We start from the raw sequence: 20,377 nt of genomic DNA, 5'->3' as shown, positions 1-20,377 counted from the left end.
TGCCCATCACAGGTCATTCCTCACAAATGCACCATCACTGTCATGCCAATAACAGCAGAGCTCAGCCTTGAGTGTAATCTTGTGATTAATACAGTTAGCAGCGAAATTAAAGATGTAGTATCTTCTCAAAATGTATTAATACTTTTGAGCAAATCACTCAAAAACATCTCTTTTATCCGTTTCCTGGAAACATGGGAGACAATTTCTAGTCCCGCCCTGCCGACCAGCCAACTTGAGCTGACATTGTGTGTTCATGTGGTGAAGGAATAATTAGAAAAATGTGCTCGGCCCCCTCAAGTCGGAGCAACAACTCAGAAAGTCTGAGAAAATTTTGGTACTTGAGTTGCTGAGTTGACATCATATGATGCTGAAACGTGGCAGACGAGAGTAAAAATTGGGTTGATGGTAACGTGCTTGTGAACTATATTTCATGGCTTACATGATCTGTTTCCTTTGCTCCTCCTTGTCACTCAAATACTGGAAACGGCTTCAATGTGTTGTTTAAAACACTCTGAGCAATAAAATACATGTTGTTCCTACATTGTGACACTCTGGAGTTGGAAGAACAACTTTGAACCTCGGGAAGTGGGATCATCCATGGAGCACATAAATGCAGCATTATTACCTGATATGACTTGTATTAAAATAGATTTCGAGTCTGTGACAGTAAACATTGAACATGCACCAAAAACCCTCCTTGGGTGTGGTCCAAAGATAAAGTTTGGACCACAACCATCCCTCCTTTTACCTCATGTCATAATGTCATGAGTCAAAAATAGGGATAGTTGTGATGAATACAGATCTGATTTCTTACTGTTTCTTAGCAATCTGATTTTTTTTTTTAAAACACAAAAACTGATTCTGATAATCTGAAAAATCCAGTTGACCCATAGTATACAGTATATACTGTACATAGATGTAAATGTAGTATTTACTTTAACTTGTTCTTCAGTACATTAACACGAGATAACATAAATATAACATTATCGTGCCTCCCTAAGGCTAAGAGGTCTTTGAATTTGCAGCTGAAACAAAATGGTGGACGAGTGGTTGGTATAATGCACTATGTGATTTCTGTTTGTTGTGTTTCAATCGACCACGAGCACACAGTGACTTCATAGCATTTATTTTCAAATACACATATACAGCAACAAGAATCATCATAAACCAGTTATTGATAAAATGCACAATAACGAGAACAATCACATTTCCACAACTGTACAGCGTCAGAAGTAACCAAAGAAAGGTGATGAGTTTTGTTACTGCAGAAACCTCTCCGACTGCTCCAGCACAAACATACATGGAGAGGAGCCACCAAAGCACACAAACTTTACCGCACACTCATCATCTCCTCCTCCTGCGCTGCGGGGAGCGACTCCCATCCCTCAGCATCATGTCTGTCCTGCACACTGAGACGAATGTGGTCTATTTGCAAAAAAAGAACCAAGAATTTAGCATGCAGATAATGTTGCAAGCACACCCTTAAGTCCTATGTGTCTGCTCTTTGAACGTAAAGTAGCATCTCTGCGATCACAGAGATACGATCTTAATCTCAACATACACAGTTGGGAGCAAAGTGTGGGACGTTTTGACTCTTTATAACCACCTAGAACCACATGTTTTTTTTAGTATATCCTTCCAAATCCAGAGAGTCGAATATAAACAGGATATACAAAGAGACCACTTAGTGAAAGGGAGGCAACAAGCAGACGGCTGTCTCTTACATGAGTTGCATGCAAGAAGTTTCACTTATATTAATGCGAGTATTAAGTGATGAATCACCAGGAATACTGATCAACATTAGGACATTTTTGAGCACATGAACGGAGAACATTTTGTTCTTGTCACAATTTGAGGAAACGGGTAATTAATCACCAGCTGGTTGCATTCATTTCATTTAAACTCCCTCGAACGTACGCAGACAAACCCCGCAAACTTACTATAAGCACATTTGGCAGTAAAGCAGGAAAAAAAACTATTTTTCAAATGCTCAAAATCTCCAGCCCAGTCAACGGAATAAAATGTTGGCATTTTACGTTAATGCAAACCACGGACTTGTTAATACATCAACATTTCTGCAATGTCTACATGTCATATCTCGCTCCAATTACAAGTGTATGAGCTGACTTTCTTGTAACGAGGTAGAGGAGATGGTGGTGGTCTGATCGCTGACTGCCTGTCGAGATCAACAGTTTTAGCATTTGTATGAGTGATACCGCTGGAAATTGTTGGCGCGACAGCCAGGAGTTATGTCTGCTGAGAGAGAGACCACTGATCGAGACAGGATTTCAACATTGATTTTTTGAGCATTGGATATTGTTGGCCTGACAGCTTGGCAAGATGGCTGCCGAGGGAGAGACCACTATTCGAGACAGGGTTTCAACATTTGTTATTGTTGGCGAGACAGCCAGGAGAAAGGGCTGCTCTAGACAGAATTTTAGCATTTGTAAACGTGAAACCACTGAATGTTTTTAATGAGATGTTGAGACATTTTCCAGCCATGTTTGTGGCAACAGCACCAGGTAAGAAAAACATGATCTTTTCCTAACACTAACCGAATGGTTTTGGTGCCTGAGGTTAACCAGACCATGAGAACAGCACCTTCACGACATAACGCTGAAAATTGGACACAAAGAGATGTAAAGTTTCAGTGGGTTCAGTTTCACACTTGTGAAACAACGGATGATTTTACCTTTTCAGGCCTCGCAAAATCCTGCAGCCAGGCTCCAACATTGCGATTAAAAGGTGAAATATCCAGATGTCCACATACCTTTGGCCGTTTAGTTGCATTGCAGAGAACTGGAGTATTTTTATCAATGAAGATAAACGCAACCAGCGGACAGTCACGCCCTCATGAATCCTGCGTTTCTACACGTTCAGTGCTCAGGTACAGATACAAGCGTAATGATTAACCGCCTGAGCAGATGAACTCAGTGCTGTTCAGTTCACTCTTGTTGCTTTCCGAATCCTTCATTTCAACTTGGCCCAATCAACCCATCCTTTCATCATCCATCATCATCATCATCATCCATCCATCCATCTGCTTTGCAATAAGAAACATATTCATCCTGGTTGAGTGAAGTTTAAAATACTAGTTTTTTTAACCTTCAAAGTGAGACTACAGCAACGCTTGAGAGACGAAATAACGTTCTTTTATTTGACAAAGTCGAATTCACTGAGCAGTAAAAGCACCTTTGTTCAGTTAAATACACTGAAGAGTTTTTTGCATAAGCCTTACTTGGTCTGGTATGACCATTAGCTTATGGTGGCTAACGTTGGCTAAAGTAAATATAACAACACTGGGTCAGTGCGCTTACTTTTGTGCTACTTTTTCAATAGCTTAGCAGCTTAGCATTTAGCATCTTCTCATAATTTTCCCTCCTGGTGGCCCTTGTTGTTTAGCAGAGGTTGCGTAGTCTCGCTTTAAGAATCGTCGTATTTTTCGATAATTGCAATGAACATTATTCTACCTACCTTTTATGCGCATATAGCAGTTTAAATACAGTAATCAATGATGAGCTCGCCCTCTTCTTCAATTTGGCCATGAAAGTTACACTTTAAATGCCTTAAGGTTAATTTTTCCTCCTCGTACGTCAAGCTTTAGCGCATTTACAATAGAGCAGTAACAAAAAAAAAATAATAACACTGACAGTAGCAGGCACAATACAAATGTTTCTTCATATCAAATACATGTCATATATCCACAGAATACGATTATAAAACTGTGCCCAACACAAAGTTTCTACTCTAGCCGTTCGTTTTTTTTTTTTTTATCCGGGTTACACCCCTACAGTAGCCGGAGGTGCAGCACATGTTGGGACTACACAAAGCGAAAACAGCAGTGAGGTCTGAAAGCATTTTTTTTTTCTGCCTTGACGAAAAAAATGTTGCTACTTTTCTTCTAGCGGTTTTCCTCTTGTTACACCTCCTCGCTTTACCCTGTAACTGCTCCTTCTGCTTTAACACAAACTGGCACCTAACAGTCTGCATCTCCCTCCAGTTTACAAATTAATATTCTGCATTTTTATCCAAAGAAAAAAAAAGAAGAAGAACAATCGGGGGGACACCCATCAACAGGGAGATTAAAGACCATTTCCTAAAGGGTTCACAGTCAATGTGACAGGAAACCAAGCGTTAATGACGTCAGATTTTACGAGGATATGCATATGAAGATAGTTTCGGATTCACAGGGAGAATTTTGCTCTTCTGGGGTGCTTTAACTCTTAAAGGGAGACTTACAAAAGGTAGAAATAGCAAATAAAAGAGATCAAAGACCACAGAGAGAAATCAAATACATTTTGGCCTTCTTGTTAATGTGTTGTTTTTTTTGTTTTTTTCTCAAGACCTCTACAAGTAACGCCTCAAGAACAGTTTCAAAGGTTAGTGAAGGATAAACAGTGATGGGTAGCTAAAAAAGTCCTGTGAAAATAATGAGGAAGGCATCACAACTCCTCTACGTGGTCGTGTGTTGGAGGTGGAGGTGGAGGTGGAAGGTGGGGGCATTCACAAGCCTTGTTTGGCCAGAGAGGCGGACACCTGGTCGGCCAGTGTGGAGAGCTGCGGGGAGTCGGCCATGTTGATGCTGCCGGAGGAGGACACGGTGCTGAGCTGTTGGGGGGATTCTTCCAAAGAGACGATCTCGGCGCCGTGGTCAGTGCGGGCCTTGGCCGACTCACGGAAACTCAGTTTGTGGCTCTCAATCTGCGGGAAGGTCACAGGTGGAGGTCACACACGCTGTATGGATTATCAACTGAACATTGATACGATTATTTGCACTGTCAGTTCATCTTTTGATCATTTTCTCGATTTATCTATGAGTTGTTCGGTCTAAAAAATGTCAGCAAATGGTGAAAAACATCAATCCGTGTTTCCCAAAGCTCAAGATGGTGTCCTCAAATGTCTTGTTTTGTCGCATGAAGGTGAAATATTCTGATTTGAAGCTCAGTCTTTGAGTCCAACTTTAAAAACAAAATACATGCAAAGCCAAATTCTTCTGGCTTCAAATCATACACGTAGCACAACACGATGTGAAAACTATGCTCTGCCTGTCATTGTATACTTCCATCTTTTAAACGTACTGGTGCTGTCAAGCTAATTATTTGAACAACTGAAGGGATCCATCTCATTTTACATCAGTGTTTTTTATTTTTATTTCTTTCTGTCCAACTAGTCGTGTTTTTCATGTTATCCTGATGTCATGTGTGTATCATTTGCCTGAAATAAACAAAAACAAGTTACATGTTGTAAAGCGCCCTCTGGTGGACAACAGTGAGAACACCAGTGGTGCTGAATGAATGATGCACTCGGTGTGACTGAGGCTGGATCACAAAATGGGACCAAAATCATTCAGGATCTCTCCGTGTCATCTGTCGTCATTCGTGGGTTTATAATGGGTTTAGCCTGCTGGAAAATGAGCCTTTTGGGCCCCATTAAAGTAAAGTTTTCAGTTAATCATGTCTTTTCTACAACATTGTGGGATCTTATTAATTAGGTGGAGGCCTCAATTGAGCCCTCTGGATATTGTGCCTCTTTCTCCACTGTATATTATTTTCTAATCTTGTTATTTGTGTATATATATTTTTTTAATTGTGCAAAAGAAAATCTAAATCTGAAATCTAATGTATTTCTTCACATGAATATACCATATTATATGTAGTCATATATTTGGCCATGAAATGTTGCTGCCACTGTGTTATTGCATTAGAGAATGATGTTTATCATGTTGGATGTAAAACCTGTTAAAAATGTATTGATGACAACAGTCTGACAAACGTGTGCTGCAGTTTGAAGCACATCTGGCGAGTACTTACAGGAGTCTTCAATCTTTATGAGGGGGTTCGTCAGGATGGGGGTGATGGGAGCTGAAGGGACAGTCTGAGGTGACTGAGGGGGGGTGACAGCGGGGGAGGGGATGGAGGGGCTGTCTGAGGTACTCCCCTCTGCTTCCTTCCCCTTCTCCCTCTACAGATGAGCCCCAGCAAAGGAAATGACACGGCATGCAACGAAAATACACGTGATGGCGTCAACAGAAATCAAAAGGCAACACAACTTATGAAAAAGGCAAAACAGAAGATAAGATAAATAATGATGAACATGAAATCAGCCGGATGGAGATGGAAACTCGAACAAAATGTGATGTCAAACTCAGGAGGAGAGGATGAGATGAATGACTTAACGGTGTGTTTATAGCCCCAAAAATGTCTTTGTTAAATCAGTGTTGACGACTTAACTTTTATTGTGTGCTGCATTGTGGGTTAGAAAAGTCTTCAGGCCCTCGTTGACTTCATTTAGATATAGCTCCTGAGAAGCTTTCTCGATTTTGTAATGAACTTGAAGATAAACAATGCACTGCATTTTCCCTCATTTTCTGCATTTTCCTTCATTTCCTGCATTTTCTTCATTTTCTGCATTTTCCCTCATTTCTGCATTTTCCTTAATTTCCCGTATTTTCCTTAATTTCCTTAATTTTCCTTAATTTTCTGCATATTCTTCATTTCCTGCATTTTCCTTCATTTCCTGCATTTCCTGCATTTTCCTTCATTTTCTGCATTTTCCTTCATTTCCTGCATTTTCCTTCATTTCCTGCAATTTCTGCATTTTCCTTCATTTCCCGTATTTTCCTTAATTTCCTGCATTTTCCTTAATTTTCCGCATTTCCTGCATTTTCCTTCATTTTCTGCATTTTCCTTCATTTCCTGCATTTCCTGCATTTTTTCTTCATTTCCTGCATTTTCCTTCATTTCCTGCATTTTCTGCATTTTCCTATATTTTCTGCATTTCTATACATTTACATCAATCTACAAATAATAAATTATGATGAAATGACTTATCTCTATCTTGCTTTAAATAGAAATGGTAATATGACAAATGACTGAAATGATATATAATCTTTCCAGCTTGAAGTGTGTTTTATGATGATAAAATTACTGTTTCTGTCAATGGAGTCTGGTGGATTTGTCAAGAGATACATACTTTGTGTCCCTATTTGTCATTTACACACCACAATATGTAATCAAAGGTCCCAGGTATGCAAATACCGAAATTCCCCTTTAAGTCGGCCGGTTGTTTATAAGGTGTGAAACTTGTTGTGTTTCAGTCGTTATGAAACCTGTAAAAGGCTGAAAACGAGGCACACATCTCTCTATCTCATGTTGCGTTCAAGTGCGCCCGTCAGTCATCATAATAAGTGAAAACTTTATGAGCTACACTGATAAACCTCCGTACAATCAGTTGAACGTGATAACATGAAGACGGGCAACAATGCTCCAACAGTAAAGACGTAAATGTGACGTTTTTAACATGGAGTTTGGTTGCAACGTCCTCACCTTTCTCAGTCCACCTCCGGGAACGTGGCCAATGTTGTCCAGAGAGCCGATCTTAGACTGGACTTTAAACTCCAGCTTCTCATTTTTGATCTCAATATTTCCACCACCTGATGAAAACACAACATAATGACATTACATAACCACTAACCGTACATAGAAGCACGTAAGATGACAGACGACCAAATGAAACACGCCGTTACATTGAGTAAACATGGATTTCTCTGAGTTTGAACATTTTTGATGTACATCAAGACATAAGATGTGTAGACAGCATTTAACTGATCGCGTTTTAACTATTTTTATTTAATCTTGAAGGATAAAACAAACCCGATTGTACCTGGTTTATGACGAATGTTGACTTTCGATCCACATTTCGACTGCACGTTGCTCAGATCGATCTTTTTGTGCACAATTTGAACCTGTGAAGGCAACAAAACAAAGAAAAACACTGTTATAATTCAGTGTAACACTCAGACTCTAAACTCAGTTTGCATGCAACTGATCCTACAAACTATTAGTCTTCTACAAGTGTTACCACATCAATAAAACACTAATCAAACAGGTGAGGACACACTGGGTTAGATATTAAAGTTCTGTCGTCCGTGGCCGTTGCAACATTTACTGACACTGTAATTTAAAACAAAATGCAGAAAAATGATCCAGTTTCATGTTAAAAACATTTAGTGTGAAGTTTAATCGATCATATTCTGCATTCTTTAATAAAAAGCCGTTTCATTTATCATCACAGTGACCTCATCGTCTCCCCTGTCATGGCCGATTGTCTCCCGACACAAAGACTCGAGTCTCCCGGCTGAGGTCATGTCAGCGCTCAGCCCAACAGGCACAAGAGAGGACAGAGCCTCTGTGTTACTGACGGAGACTCCCTCTCCTTACAGCTTCATGACACAATTACTTCACTTTACCACACTGGGATTAAGATTTTCCGTTTGTGAAGAGTATTTTTCATTTTGCAACTTGAGGCACGGATCGGTCGGAGTCAACACAGCCACACGGGACTCATGCAGGTTGTTTGAGGGTTCGGTTTAGGTGGTAAAAGTCTCTGAACATTAAACTGACTGACGAGCACAGAGTCAACAGATTTATCACGCTTACATTAGATCATGAGCATTACATCGCACTGTGTGCTGCGACAGTAGAGGCCCTAGATTATGAGTAATCAGGGGTGTAATGTAACTAAGTACTGTAGTACTTTGAAGTGCTTTTTACCCTTTACTCCTCAACATTTATCTGACAGCTTTAGTTACTAATATCTTGACTTGAGAGGTTGACTTTTCAGAGAACAGCCAGGCTACAAACACGTGATGATCTTATAAAATATGATGCATTTATGTAGATTAAACTAGCCAACAGTACATAAAGGAGTTAAACAGCACTAAAATGCTACCTACACATCGATACAGCACTAATTTTAATCAAAACACATCAGCTGTAAAGGCCTACATGTACTTCTTCTTCTTAAGATCTAAGATTTAGTACATGCAGAAGGAAAACTACAGGTGGTGAAGTGTATCTACAGTTTAGTGTTATTGTAGTTGTGAGTATGAAATGCTCATGACTGTAAAGTCTGATGATAAAACTGTTAATAGGAGGTGTTAACAGAGTGTTGGGGTCATCGAGGTTTCACACAGACGGGAGGTTTCGTGCACTCTGACATCCTGCTCCTTTGTGAAGATGCATTAAGTAGAAGCAACCAGAAGGTTTCTGGCAACAGCTGCATGACAGCAGCTGGCTACTCACATTGCCACCACCGGGTATATGTTTTATATTATCTTTGGAGCCACATCGGGATTGCACATTGCTTAAGTCCAACTTCTTATCAAGAATTTGTACCTGGAAAGTTGATATGTGGGGAAAGAAGATGGTTATCCTGGGGGAAGCAACAGCAGCAGAGCTGCAAATGTGGACCATTTCTGGAGAGGAAATTAGATCTTTGAGGGACGAGTTCGAGGCTCGGGGGAGTGAGGTGTAACCAGGGCTGATTAAAGAGGACGGGGGAGGACTTCATTTATTTTTAACAAGTGAAGATCAAAACTGCAGATACTCAAGAATCTTCTGATGAGGAGATCCTTTAGTTACTCACATTACCACCGCCAGGTACATGTTTGACATTGTCTTTGGAGCCGCACTTAGACTGCACATTACTATAATCCACCTTCTCATCAAGTATTTTTTACCTGGAAGAGTGCAGAGGTAAGGGCAGTCACTGAGAAGAGCCAGGCTGCAGGTGAAGGCTGACACTACTGTAATGACACCAAGTCAACCTCGTGTTAAAGGCATACTATGCAGGATGTGTTGGTTTGTAAACGCACAAATCAACGCTGGCTCAAGAGTGAATGAAGAGAGTACGGAAGCCCTGAGGGACATGTGAGGAATCCATTTTCTCAGTCTGATGTCAATAGTTTTCTCTGCTGTGTTTATGACTTGAGAGCTGGTGGAAAAAAAGTTTCACCTGGATAATCTTTATCATTTTCTTAATTGTTTTTATATCTGTGAAAATGAAAAAAAAAAATCAAGGGAAGAAATTTTTTTTTTTTTCATGTGTGAAACAGAGTGAGTTTTTTTTGAGAGAATAAGAGAAAAAAATCTTCTGAAAAAATGTTTTTTTCACTTAAAATATATATATACATTTATATTTTTTATATATGAAACTGGGTGAAAAGGAAATTTTCAGGGTTTTTTTTCCATCTGTGAAAAATTTTAAAATGTCAGGAGAATTTTTTTTCTTGTTTTTTCCATCCGTGAAAACATGAAGAAAAGTCATGTTTGAACATGTGACATTTTTTTGTCCCAGAAGAAATTTCTCAAAAAAAAAATTCAGAAGATTTTTCAGTTTTTTCATGTGTGAAACTGGGTGAAAAAAAATCTGAGAAACATTTTTTAGAAAAAAATATTCAGACAAAGATTTTTTTAATCTGTGAAAATATGAAAAATTCAAACATTTCAGGAGAAAACCTTTTTTTTCATGTGTGAAACCAAAAGAAGAAAAAAGTTTTTTTTAGATATTTTTTTTTCACCTGTGAAAAAAAACAACTGTTTTAAATGTGTGAAATTTTTGTTTTCCAGGAGAATTTTTTCAAGGGAAACCAAGTGCAAAAAAAAAGATTTGCCAGGATAATCTTTCTAATTCTCTATAATTTTCACACACAAAAAAGAAGAAAAAAAAAAGAATTAAAGGGAAAAAAAATCTCTCAGTCTGTTTCATGCGTGAAAAAAATTGACGAAAAAACATTTTCTGAGAAAAGTTTCAGAAAAAAATGTTCAGAAACTTTTCTGGGGAAAAAAATTCAGAGAAAATGTTGTTTCCATGTTAGAATCAGAGTGAAAGTTGTTTTTCCCCCAGAGAGAACATTTTTTTCTTTATGTTATAAACAGTGATTTTTTCTTTTTTTCTTATTTTTTTCCATCTGTGAAAACATGTGAAAAATTAAAAAATAGGAAAAAAATATGAAGTCACTGAATATGAAAAATGGGCCCTGTGCTGTGGAAAGTGATGTTTTTTCCAGGAGAATTTCGTGAAACCGAGTGAAAATATTCTCTCAAAGTCCCTTCATTCTTTTTCCATCTGTGAAAACGTATTTTTGAAACTGAGTGAATTTTTTTTTTCCAAGTGAAATAAAAAGTTTTGCCAGGATAATATTTCAAAATTTCTTTTTTTTTTTTACATCTGTGACTACATGAAACATTGAAAACTTAAGAAGAAACAAACATGAAACCGACTATTTTGTATGAGTCTATAAATCCTGCATAGTATACCTTTAATAAGAAAGAAATAGCATTGAAGAAATGTTGATACCACAAATAATGTAGCTGATCTGTATAAATAAATGATACAGTGCTCCATACATGCTACATTTTTAAATTCCCTCTAATTCCTACAAACTTCCTCTACTTCACACAGAGGAATCATTTTTGTGAGCTCAGAAATAATAAATAGTGATAAATAATAAGTGAACATTCAGTTTCCTCACCTTTCCTCCTCCAGGCGTGTGCTTTATGTTGTCTTTAGACCCACAACGAGCTTGGACGTTGGCCAAGTCCAATTTCTTGTCCAGGATTTGGACCTGCAAGGTGCGTGAAGACAAATAACATCCTTCAGACATGACAACGGGAGTCGCTGCAGGAGGGGATCAGCCCAAAAGGAGGAGATAAGATGTTTAAGGGATGAAGACTAGACATATTTTGAGTGATTTCATTAAAGTTGCCATCCATAACTTTGTACTTTTGTTCCAGCTGTTTGATTAAAGCACTGCAACACTGCCTGAGGAAGCAATGTGTGATACCACAGCGGGTATTCTTTAGTGCATAACATACAAATATTGTGCAAAATGTGACACTGCTTATTTAGCTATTTTTAATATAGCAGATTAATTTAAGTGTCTTCAAATTGTTTTTTATGTTCTTCACCACAAACAAATAAAATAACTATTAAAAATGTTACAGATGCCAACTTTAATCCATTAAAGCAGTGAACTTTTGGTTAAATTCACGTTGAGCTTTTAGTGCAAGAACTAAAAAAAAAAAAGCTAATTAATTATTTAAAAGTCTTATTAGTGATTGTGACTGTACAGAAGTCCATCTTCTGATCATGTATTTCAACATGGAGAGCACAAATAAGAGAGAACACCTTCTGCTTTTTTACCAAAAGTTGGTTTTGATGATCATAACTGCAGAGATACTCAAGAGTCTGGTGTTGAGTTCATCCCTCAGTTACTCACATTGCCGCCACCGGGTACATGTTTCATATTGTCTTTGGAGCCACACTTAGACTGCACATTACTATAGTCCACCTTCTGCTCAAGGATTTGTACCTGGAAAAATGAAAACGTCAGCTTTTAGAGTTTGAGCGTAGACGATGTTTTGAGACATGAGCTGTGTAGCCTGAAAAAGACGACTGATTCAGAAACGAAGACTGTACAATAAATAGTGGGCGGAGCCATCGTGACGCACAGTTTTGAAACTACAAGTTAGAACTTGGGAGGATATCCTGTCTGAAGACTCGCTGTGGTAGAGACTGGTCGATCACAAGGTAGCCGCGCCCTAAAGCATACCCTGCTTCATCGTCTTAAAAGAAGAATTCTGGACTGCACTGCACTGAGGCGATGTAGTGGACCGATCCAAAAACTTTTGGTAAATATGAATCATTTATACACCAGAACATACAGTGCCCAGGTTTAAAAATACAGGAATTTTCCTTTAATGAACATTATGCTGTATCGAAGACAACTTAAAACAATAATACTAGATTTGGACTGCAGCCCATCAGCTGTATTCAGGTCGAGTGTAAGAGGGCTGTGTGGCCCGTTACTGGCCCGTTACTGGCCCGAACTAATTTTGTTATGTGGGTGATTGAAAATGTTTATAAATTAAGCGAGAAGTAGGGGTTTTTTCTCATAAGCTTACATTCAATCAGACATCTTTTTGCAACCAGTGGTCACTTCCTGCTGGCCATAAGAAAGAATGCAGCGCTAAGACACTTTTCAGACGCGGAAACGCCGTCCACTATTTTCTACAGTCTTTGTTCAGAAACAGCTGTGAACTTGGGTTGCTCTGTGTAACCGCATGCAGGTTGAGATGATTTTATAACAGAGAGAAGAGGAATTATTACAATCAGTAAGAAATTAGCAAAAAACCATTTGTGTGCAAGCCAGTTGTAATGATTTCTGGAGACTTTACTCTCTTATTCTCTTCTGTTGATTTGATCTGCCATTTAAATGTCAGTGAGACAAAGACTCTTGGTCCATAAATATCACAACTGAACATCTTCTCAACTTCAGCAGGGAAGCTTCTGACACGTGACTGCGGCCTACACACAATTACAACAAAGACATGCAGAACTTTTGATGCTAAAACACACTTAAGCACACTCATCAACTACAGCACAAACACACACACACAAACACAAACACACACACTGTTCTGTAGATTGGACACCACTCATCAAGAAGCAGATTGGAGTTTTTGTTACAGAAACATTTCTCAGAGGTGTGGCTGCTCTGAAAGCAGAAATAAACTGATTGGCTGATTTAAATCTCAGTCGGTGGAGCCATTTAAAACAAAACAAAACACACATATTTGGGAAAAAATGCCACGTTCAGACCTCACGATGTCAGCCCGACATAGAGCAAGCGAAGGGCACGGAAACGGGCTCAAGTGCAACAACTGATGGTTTTATCCCAGTAGTGAATAATAACACATGACCACCGATGAGTGTGTTGTAGCGCATCTAAATATGTTTCATTTGATATTGGATTAGGCTCTATTGACTGTGTGACCTCTGCGGCGGTATGCGCTCTAGTTACAAAACATATCTCTGTTTTGCAACCTCTACTACTTTTTCTCTGTTTATTCAAGCGTAGCTTTTACTATCCAACGTCTGTCAAAACTACACTCTGCATAGCCTAGTTTATTCACTCCAAACAAGTTGATGGATACGTGGCAAATTTTGTTTTGATGTTTTAAAAGCTTGCTTCAAATTCGCTTGATAATTAGATAAAAAACACAATAAGGCCTTTTTAATCAAGAAATATCAGAAACTGTGTCCTGTGGGAGGCTTAATGAGGCCTCTGGATCTACCTACTGATCAAACCTACCAAAAAGAGTATTTCTGCCTCCAAAGCAGCCGTCTGTCCAAAAATCTTAAAATAAAAACTGGATCTAAACCTCCCATCTGCAAACTAAACTGAAGTCTTGGACTGTGACAGTATGAGGTGTCATCAGCGTAACAGCTGCAGTAATAGTCAGGTTACCTTTCCACCTCCAGGCTGGTGCTTGATGTTCTCTGTGGAGCCGATCTTGGACTTGACGCCCTTCAGGTCTGGCATGGGCGCCGCTGCAGCCAAAGGAGCCGGCGGGCGGCCCTTCAGTGAGCCCGGGGACTTGGGCGTGGAACGCACCACCGCCACCTTCTTCACCTTGTTGGCCTCTGCTGCCGCCTTCGCTTGGCTAGTGGGAGATTTTGGAGTACCAGGGCTGCTCTGTCCACTCTGGGCATCTTAAACAGTTGGAGAAGTGATGGGTTAGAGGTTTGAGACGAGGAAAATAATAGAGAAATTATAATAAACCATAAGAATGAAAACATACAAAGAGCTCTGTTGGCTATAAGCTGGCCAAGTTTGATCCTGGGCCGGATCAGACTGTGGCACTGTGGCTGTGCGCGGCTACAAGTGCTGTCTAATGATTCGTGCTTTGGCTTTCTTACGTTTTACCTTTGTCATTTTTGGGAGTGGGAGGTTTCTTGGCATTAGCTGCATCACAAAAAATATGACACATCATAAGTGATTCTTGAACCCTTATAAAACCACATAAATAAAATAAAAATTGGATGAAAGTTCAGACGTGAAGTCCTGATTCTGTACCTGGTTGAGCTGAAGTTCTGGGAGTAGTTTTGGCTCCAGGGGTTTGAGACTTTGCACCCTGGAAATCAACAACACAACACAACAAGTTATTCAGTTTTTTAGCGGAGACGTTACCTCAGAAAGCTGCAGAAATCACACAACTCATTCTGATCTGGTCGAGCGCATGAGCGTCAAACTGTAATGAGTGATGAATGGACGAGGCTTTGGTTAGTGTTCATGGTGCTCCAGGAAACATCCATCCATCCTGAACTGGGCTCAGGTCTAACCTCTACGCTGCATTCAGACCTGTACTTACTCCAGCCTGCCTGGGCCCTGTGCTGCTGCTGCTGCTGCTGCTGGCTTTAACAGGGATGGAGCTGGGCCCGTTTCGGGAGGAAGCGTGTGTTTTGTTGCCCTTGGCGACTATGGATGGTCTTTTAAGGGAAGAGGTTGGTTTGGTGGCAGTTTGAATCTTTTTCGTGAAGAGGAAAAATGATAATGACAGTGACTGTAAAACAGAGGAATGATTCAACAAAGGAAAAATGATGGAAAATAACTGAACAGATAAAATGTTAAAGGATCATTCTGGTTCAGTACAACTTGGGTCTTATTTTCATAGTCTTGGTCATCCTTTCTACTTGTTCAGACATCGTTTAGGTATCTTTTAGCTAATTTTTTGGTTTTCATGTTTATGACTTCACAGTTCGGGGCTGCTGTCATCACTTAGTTTTGTCTGTTTCCAGCTAAAAAGTCAGCAACTAGCTCGTGAACATGCTGGAGCAAGTAGCAGCGAAAGAGACAGTAATTTCCCTCAGGAGTTCAAAGAGACAAAAAACAGAGCTAAAACTAGAATCACCGCCCTCGCAAGCTGTTTGCCTCCGCGCTCCGGTTAAGGTGCTGTTCCTGAGCTGTGATGTTGAATAATGGACAGAACATCTTTTGGAAGAGAGAAGCTGATCTTTGACCTTGTGGATATAAAATGTCATCACTTCTTCAAGTTTTTTCGTCAACCTATCCAAGTAGTTTCTGAGCATAAACTCAACCAAAATCCAACTGCGACTGTTTCACAAGGAAATATATTAACAGAACGTGACACACAGTTCGGTAATAATTGCCTTCAGGATCTCTTCCCAATAACCTTCTGATCTGGAGATTTGTTCACAACCTATCTGATCATCTGGTTTCTCATGTTTCTTTCTCCAATCCTGCTGCGTTCCCATATCTCAGCAATACTGTGGCATAATAAATGATAGAAAAGACGGACGAAGCTACAAAAACATGTTCCAAGTTGTAATAAAACAGAATCCTGCCTTTAATAAAAGAAATGTGGGACACGCCTTTAATAATGTTCTCGGTCACATACCTTATCTGCTGAGCCGTTATCCATCTTTGGAGCTGCAGAGAGAAGAGAGAAACACAGGCTTTAAACAGTCTGACCCAATTTAACTCTAATATCTATAAAACCTGCTTTAAATCCACCCGAGTGAAATAAATTAAGACTTCCAGGTGTGTGCCTCAACACATTCTCATGGCAAAGAAAGAAAATGTTGGTGATGTAAAGTAATGCAGCATGCACGGTGACACAAAGTGCTCGTGGGAAACAAAATGTGGGCTGCATAACCGGCAGAGTGAGCAGAGATGGAGACATGAAATCAAAAAGAAAGCTAAAAAGTGGGGAGGGAGGACAACAAGCTTCTCCTCGGGTCAAAGTTAACGTCCAGAGAAAGAATTCGGAGGGAGAGTGCAGCATGACAAACAGTAGAAGCTGCGTTGTAAATGAAAGAAGTGGAAGGAGTTAACTGAGGAGGACTCTGAACTGTGAACATGACAGCAAACAGACCTTTGAAAACCGGGACCGGCACCAAAGACTTTCGGGCTGGGTGGGGGGGTGTTTTCTGGAGCTCGGCGGTACCGGTGGTCTGAGCCACATCGCTCCTCATGACTGAGTCATTAGAAATGTCAGGCTTTGAATAGCCGGCCCTATGTAACGATGAGTCACTGCTGCTGTTTTCAGGGGCCGTGCCAGATGGCATTTTGGTTAAAAGGCTACCCTCGGAAATATTCCTACTGCTACGAAGATCCTCTGAATGAGAATCAAAGATGGGCTGGGACACATTTTGTTGTGTTTCTGTGCTTCCAGAGTCACTGCAGGGCTTAAAAGCTGCTCCATCTACAGCCACTCCATCTTGTGTTTGCTCCTCGTCTTGATTCGCCCACATGCTTCTGTCTCCGATGGATGTCAGGTCTTCCAGTGCCGTGCTGCGAACCAGAGACAGATTGTTGATTTCAGTCAGGCACTCGGAGGCGTCCAGGCTGATCGCCCTCTGGGCATCTGCAGCTCCAGTCCACTCAGGGCTCCTCCTGCTGGCCGGTGCGTCCCCTCTTATCTCGGGCCTGCAGCTGAGGTCTTCGGAGGCCCATAAAGACTCACTTAGCCTCTTCCCGCACTCTCCCACCGCCTCGTTTCCTGGGTCCGGGGAGCAGGAAGCTCCCACGAAGTCAACGCCCTCCCCAGCAGCTCCGTCTTCAGTGGGTTTTGATCCGTCGCCTGCGAACGCAAACTCACTGCGGACTCCAGAACCAGGCTTTGCTAATTTGTTTGGAAAGCAGATTAATGGTGACATTCACAGCACTCGTTTTCCATCTCCCCATTGAAACCAAAGAATAATCAAAGAAGGGAACAGAACTGGGCAATTGATGTCCGTAAGGAAAATAAGAGACCAGATAAAAAACACCAAAAAACTATAAAAAGGTGAAGATGCAAGAGACGCGATCAGTGGAGGAAAACAGTTCACATGAAAGTAACATGAGATGAGATGGACAGTAATGCATCACGCTGGGGTGACAAACGACAGATGATGCATTCCAGTGAACACAATGAACAACAGACCGTCAAAATAAGTATTTTCACTACAAAAAGTGATTAAAATATAATATAAAGACTCTCTGAACTCCTTCTGACTGTAAAATAATGCATTTAAACTCATTTGTAGTAATAAAACAAAATATTAAAGAGCTAAAAAAACAAATTTACATACATGTAGAGTCTGGAGTGTGGCACCACAGTCACAGTGTAGATTAAAAATAATTTTAAAAATCGGATGCGTAAACTATATTTATACGTTTATTTAGCATTTAAATGATGCATTAATAAACTCTGGGTATAAGAAAATATAAGAAGCTCATTAAATAATGATAAACGTTGATAAGCAATGCATTTTGACAATATACCTTGAAATCTGCATTTAAATGATAACAATTCTCTTTTAAATGGTTTAATTTACGGCTGCAGATCAGGCCTTAAAGGAATAGTTCACTCTAGAACGAAATTCAGTCATTATCGACTCGACCTCATGCTGATGAGAAGTCCGGTGTAGTTTCTTATTCCTCAAAGTGCAGCTGGAGACCCGCGGGGGTTCCCTCCGGCAACAATAACCCATATAACGAGCGTAAGTGGCGCCCGAGAGGAAAATGTCCATAAAACTACACAAAAACTTTGTAATATTCCTCTATACTGCTTGTCCGCTGCAATCCAAGTGTCCTGAAGTGGCGACATCCAGAGTTTACTCGAAACGACGTCATTTAGTACATTTTTACAGCCTAAACAGTCACTATGCTATATCTGCCTGGAGGCACGCTCTGCGTTCACGCGAGTCTCCCTCACAGCGATTGCACTACGGAAGCCGCGCCGGACAAGAAAACTCGCGGTAGATACACACCGGTATTTACATCCAGCTGTGAGTTTCAAAGTTTTCAAATCACCAGATCCCTCTTGTGTTTGTGTGTCGCTCAGTCGCTCACAGCAGGATGTAAATACCACTGTGTATCTATCGCGAGTTCTCGTTCATCTTGTCCGCGCGGCTTCCGTAGTGCAATCGGCTGTGAGGGAGACTTGTGTGCACGCGGAGCGTACCTCCAGGCAGATGTAGCATAGTGACTGTTTAGGCTAGAAAAATTTACTAAATGACATCGTTTCGAGTAAACTCTGGATGTCGCCACTTCAGGACACTTGGATTGCAGCAGACGAGCAGTATGGAGGAATATTACCTTTTCGTCTCGGGCACCATTGACGCTCATTATATGGATTTTTGCTGCAGGACGGTACCCCCGCGGGTCTCCAGCTGCACTTTGAGGAATAAGAAACTACACCGGACTTCTCATCAGCACGAGGGTGAGTCGATAATGACTGAATTTCATTCTAGAGTGAACTATTCCTTTAAAATAATATAACAATATTTTTAAGTTATATCACAATATATAAGACAAATAGCGATAATATTTTTGTCCAAACACCGCAATATCGATATTGTGACAATATTGTAGGGATGACTCACTGATGACTATTAGTACTCACTGATATATGCTGATATAATGACAAAGTGGGTAAAGACAAGTCTGGTGAGTTTCACTTTACTGTAAGGCGACCTTTAAAACCAGGAAAAAGACAACACTGTCATATTAGGATTGATATCCAAAATCTACATCCTGACCTCATCAGAAAAACGACGATAAATGATGACTACAAAAGCAACCCATATTTACGTTTCTTGCTAGGTGGCGACCTCTAGTGGTCGTAGTAATTATTACAGCAGCAAAGAAGGAAGTCAGGTCAATAAATATTAAGAGCGAACACATATTTTTTTAGCGTCAAAACCCAACCACATATTTGTTTGGTGCCTAAACCTAACCAAGTAACGTGACAATGGTCATGATATATGTCATTTTGGGAGTCACTGGCAATCAATGTATAGTCTAATATCACAATATAACGATACATTATCAATATTCAGGTGGCACACTTCAGACTGTAATACAATTGCAGCAATATATGACAAATCTGTCAATATATAGCACACACTATATCAACAGATTGCAGAGCACATTCAGTCCACCTGTGGTCATAACTGTATTCATATCAATCTCCAGAAGTAAATAAATGCAGTCTAAGTGCGATCAATAAAGAATAAAGAGCCTACCTGTTGAAGTTGCTCCTCCTGCTGCTCGTTGAACATGGTGAGACAGATAGAAAAGACATTAGAGACATGATCAGTAATGACTTCCTGTCAGTCACGGCTGATTAATACACTCACTCACTGCAAAGAAATCAATACAAAGCCCACATACAGCACGTCTTCAGCTAAAGCAGAAAGCCCAGAGCAAAAAGCCGTTAAATATATCACTCAGGAACATATAGGTGCGGTCAGTCTGTGTAAGTCTGAGGTGGTGCAGCAGTACCACACCTAAGCTGGTGCTCCATGTGGCGCCTCAGCTGGTTTTAACATTATTCTGGCGTTCCCCCTCGACTGGGAGCGCTGCATCTGTTCAACAGATCACAGGAGTCTTAAATCTGCCTGTGGTTTGGCCGCGTACCCCTAATTCTGAAATAGCCAGGATGTAACCATCTTTTTTGTTTAAAAAAAGGACATGTTTGAGTCTGCTTATGATCATGTTTCAGTTCTGCGAGGAGCAGAGCGTTAACCGTCAGAGCAAGCATAAAGAAAAAAAGGAAACGAAGCCACACACAAAAAAACAAAAAACATAAAAGCACTCCAGTAAAGATGCTGAAAGAAAAAGATAGTAAGCTTTAGTTTACACTCCAACACAAGAGCAGCTGAAAACTTAAAAGGAATAAATCAACATTTTGGGAGATACACATATCCGCTTTCTTACGGCGAGTTAGATGAGACGATTAATACC

The 20,377-nt window shown here is 40.2% G+C and overlaps 2 protein-coding genes across 13 annotated transcripts in view; both read right to left on the bottom strand.

Annotated features, from left to right (window-relative positions):
• Positions 1-1,110: 1,110 nt before the first annotated feature.
• LOC311251018 (microtubule-associated protein tau-like) overlaps positions 1,111-20,377 on the bottom strand; it is a 33,709-nt gene continuing 14,442 nt past the window's right edge. For 6 of the 12 annotated variants that reach the window (XM_084343274.1, XM_084343268.1, XM_084343264.1 and 3 more), the window contains 11 exons: positions 19,657-19,677; positions 16,044-16,075; positions 14,997-15,152; positions 14,702-14,759; positions 14,552-14,590; positions 14,093-14,337; positions 11,315-11,407; positions 9,084-9,176; positions 7,663-7,744; positions 7,326-7,432; positions 1,111-4,701 (listed from right to left, as the gene is read on the bottom strand). In XM_084343274.1, the coding sequence (XP_084199400.1) occupies positions 4,504-4,701; positions 7,326-7,432; positions 7,663-7,744; positions 9,084-9,176; positions 11,315-11,407; positions 14,093-14,337; positions 14,552-14,590; positions 14,702-14,759; positions 14,997-15,152; positions 16,044-16,075; positions 19,657-19,677 (1,124 nt within the window). In that variant the 3' untranslated portion in view covers positions 1,111-4,503. Of the gene's footprint in view, positions 4,702-5,810; positions 5,962-7,325; positions 7,433-7,662; positions 7,745-9,083; positions 9,177-11,314; positions 11,408-14,092; positions 14,338-14,551; positions 14,591-14,701; positions 14,760-14,996; positions 15,153-16,043; positions 16,076-19,656; positions 19,678-20,377 lie in introns of all 12 variants that reach the window. The other 6 variants (XM_084343275.1, XM_084343267.1, XM_084343270.1 and 3 more) reach the window with 5 other exon arrangements.
• LOC311251022 (uncharacterized protein) lies at positions 16,083-18,011 on the bottom strand. The gene has a single exon (XM_084343281.1). It carries the CDS (start codon positions 17,302-17,304, stop codon positions 16,345-16,347), a length of 960 nt encoding a protein of 319 aa, XP_084199407.1. The 5' UTR covers positions 17,305-18,011; the 3' UTR covers positions 16,083-16,344.

Source organism: Pagrus pagrus, assembly GCF_965226575.1.
Source record: "Pagrus pagrus genome assembly, chromosome: 21".
In the NCBI taxonomy this organism is placed as follows: domain Eukaryota; kingdom Metazoa; phylum Chordata; class Actinopteri; order Spariformes; family Sparidae; genus Pagrus; species Pagrus pagrus.
Note: the sequence above shows the minus strand (reverse complement) of the source record. Positions and strands in the feature narration are given on the sequence as shown.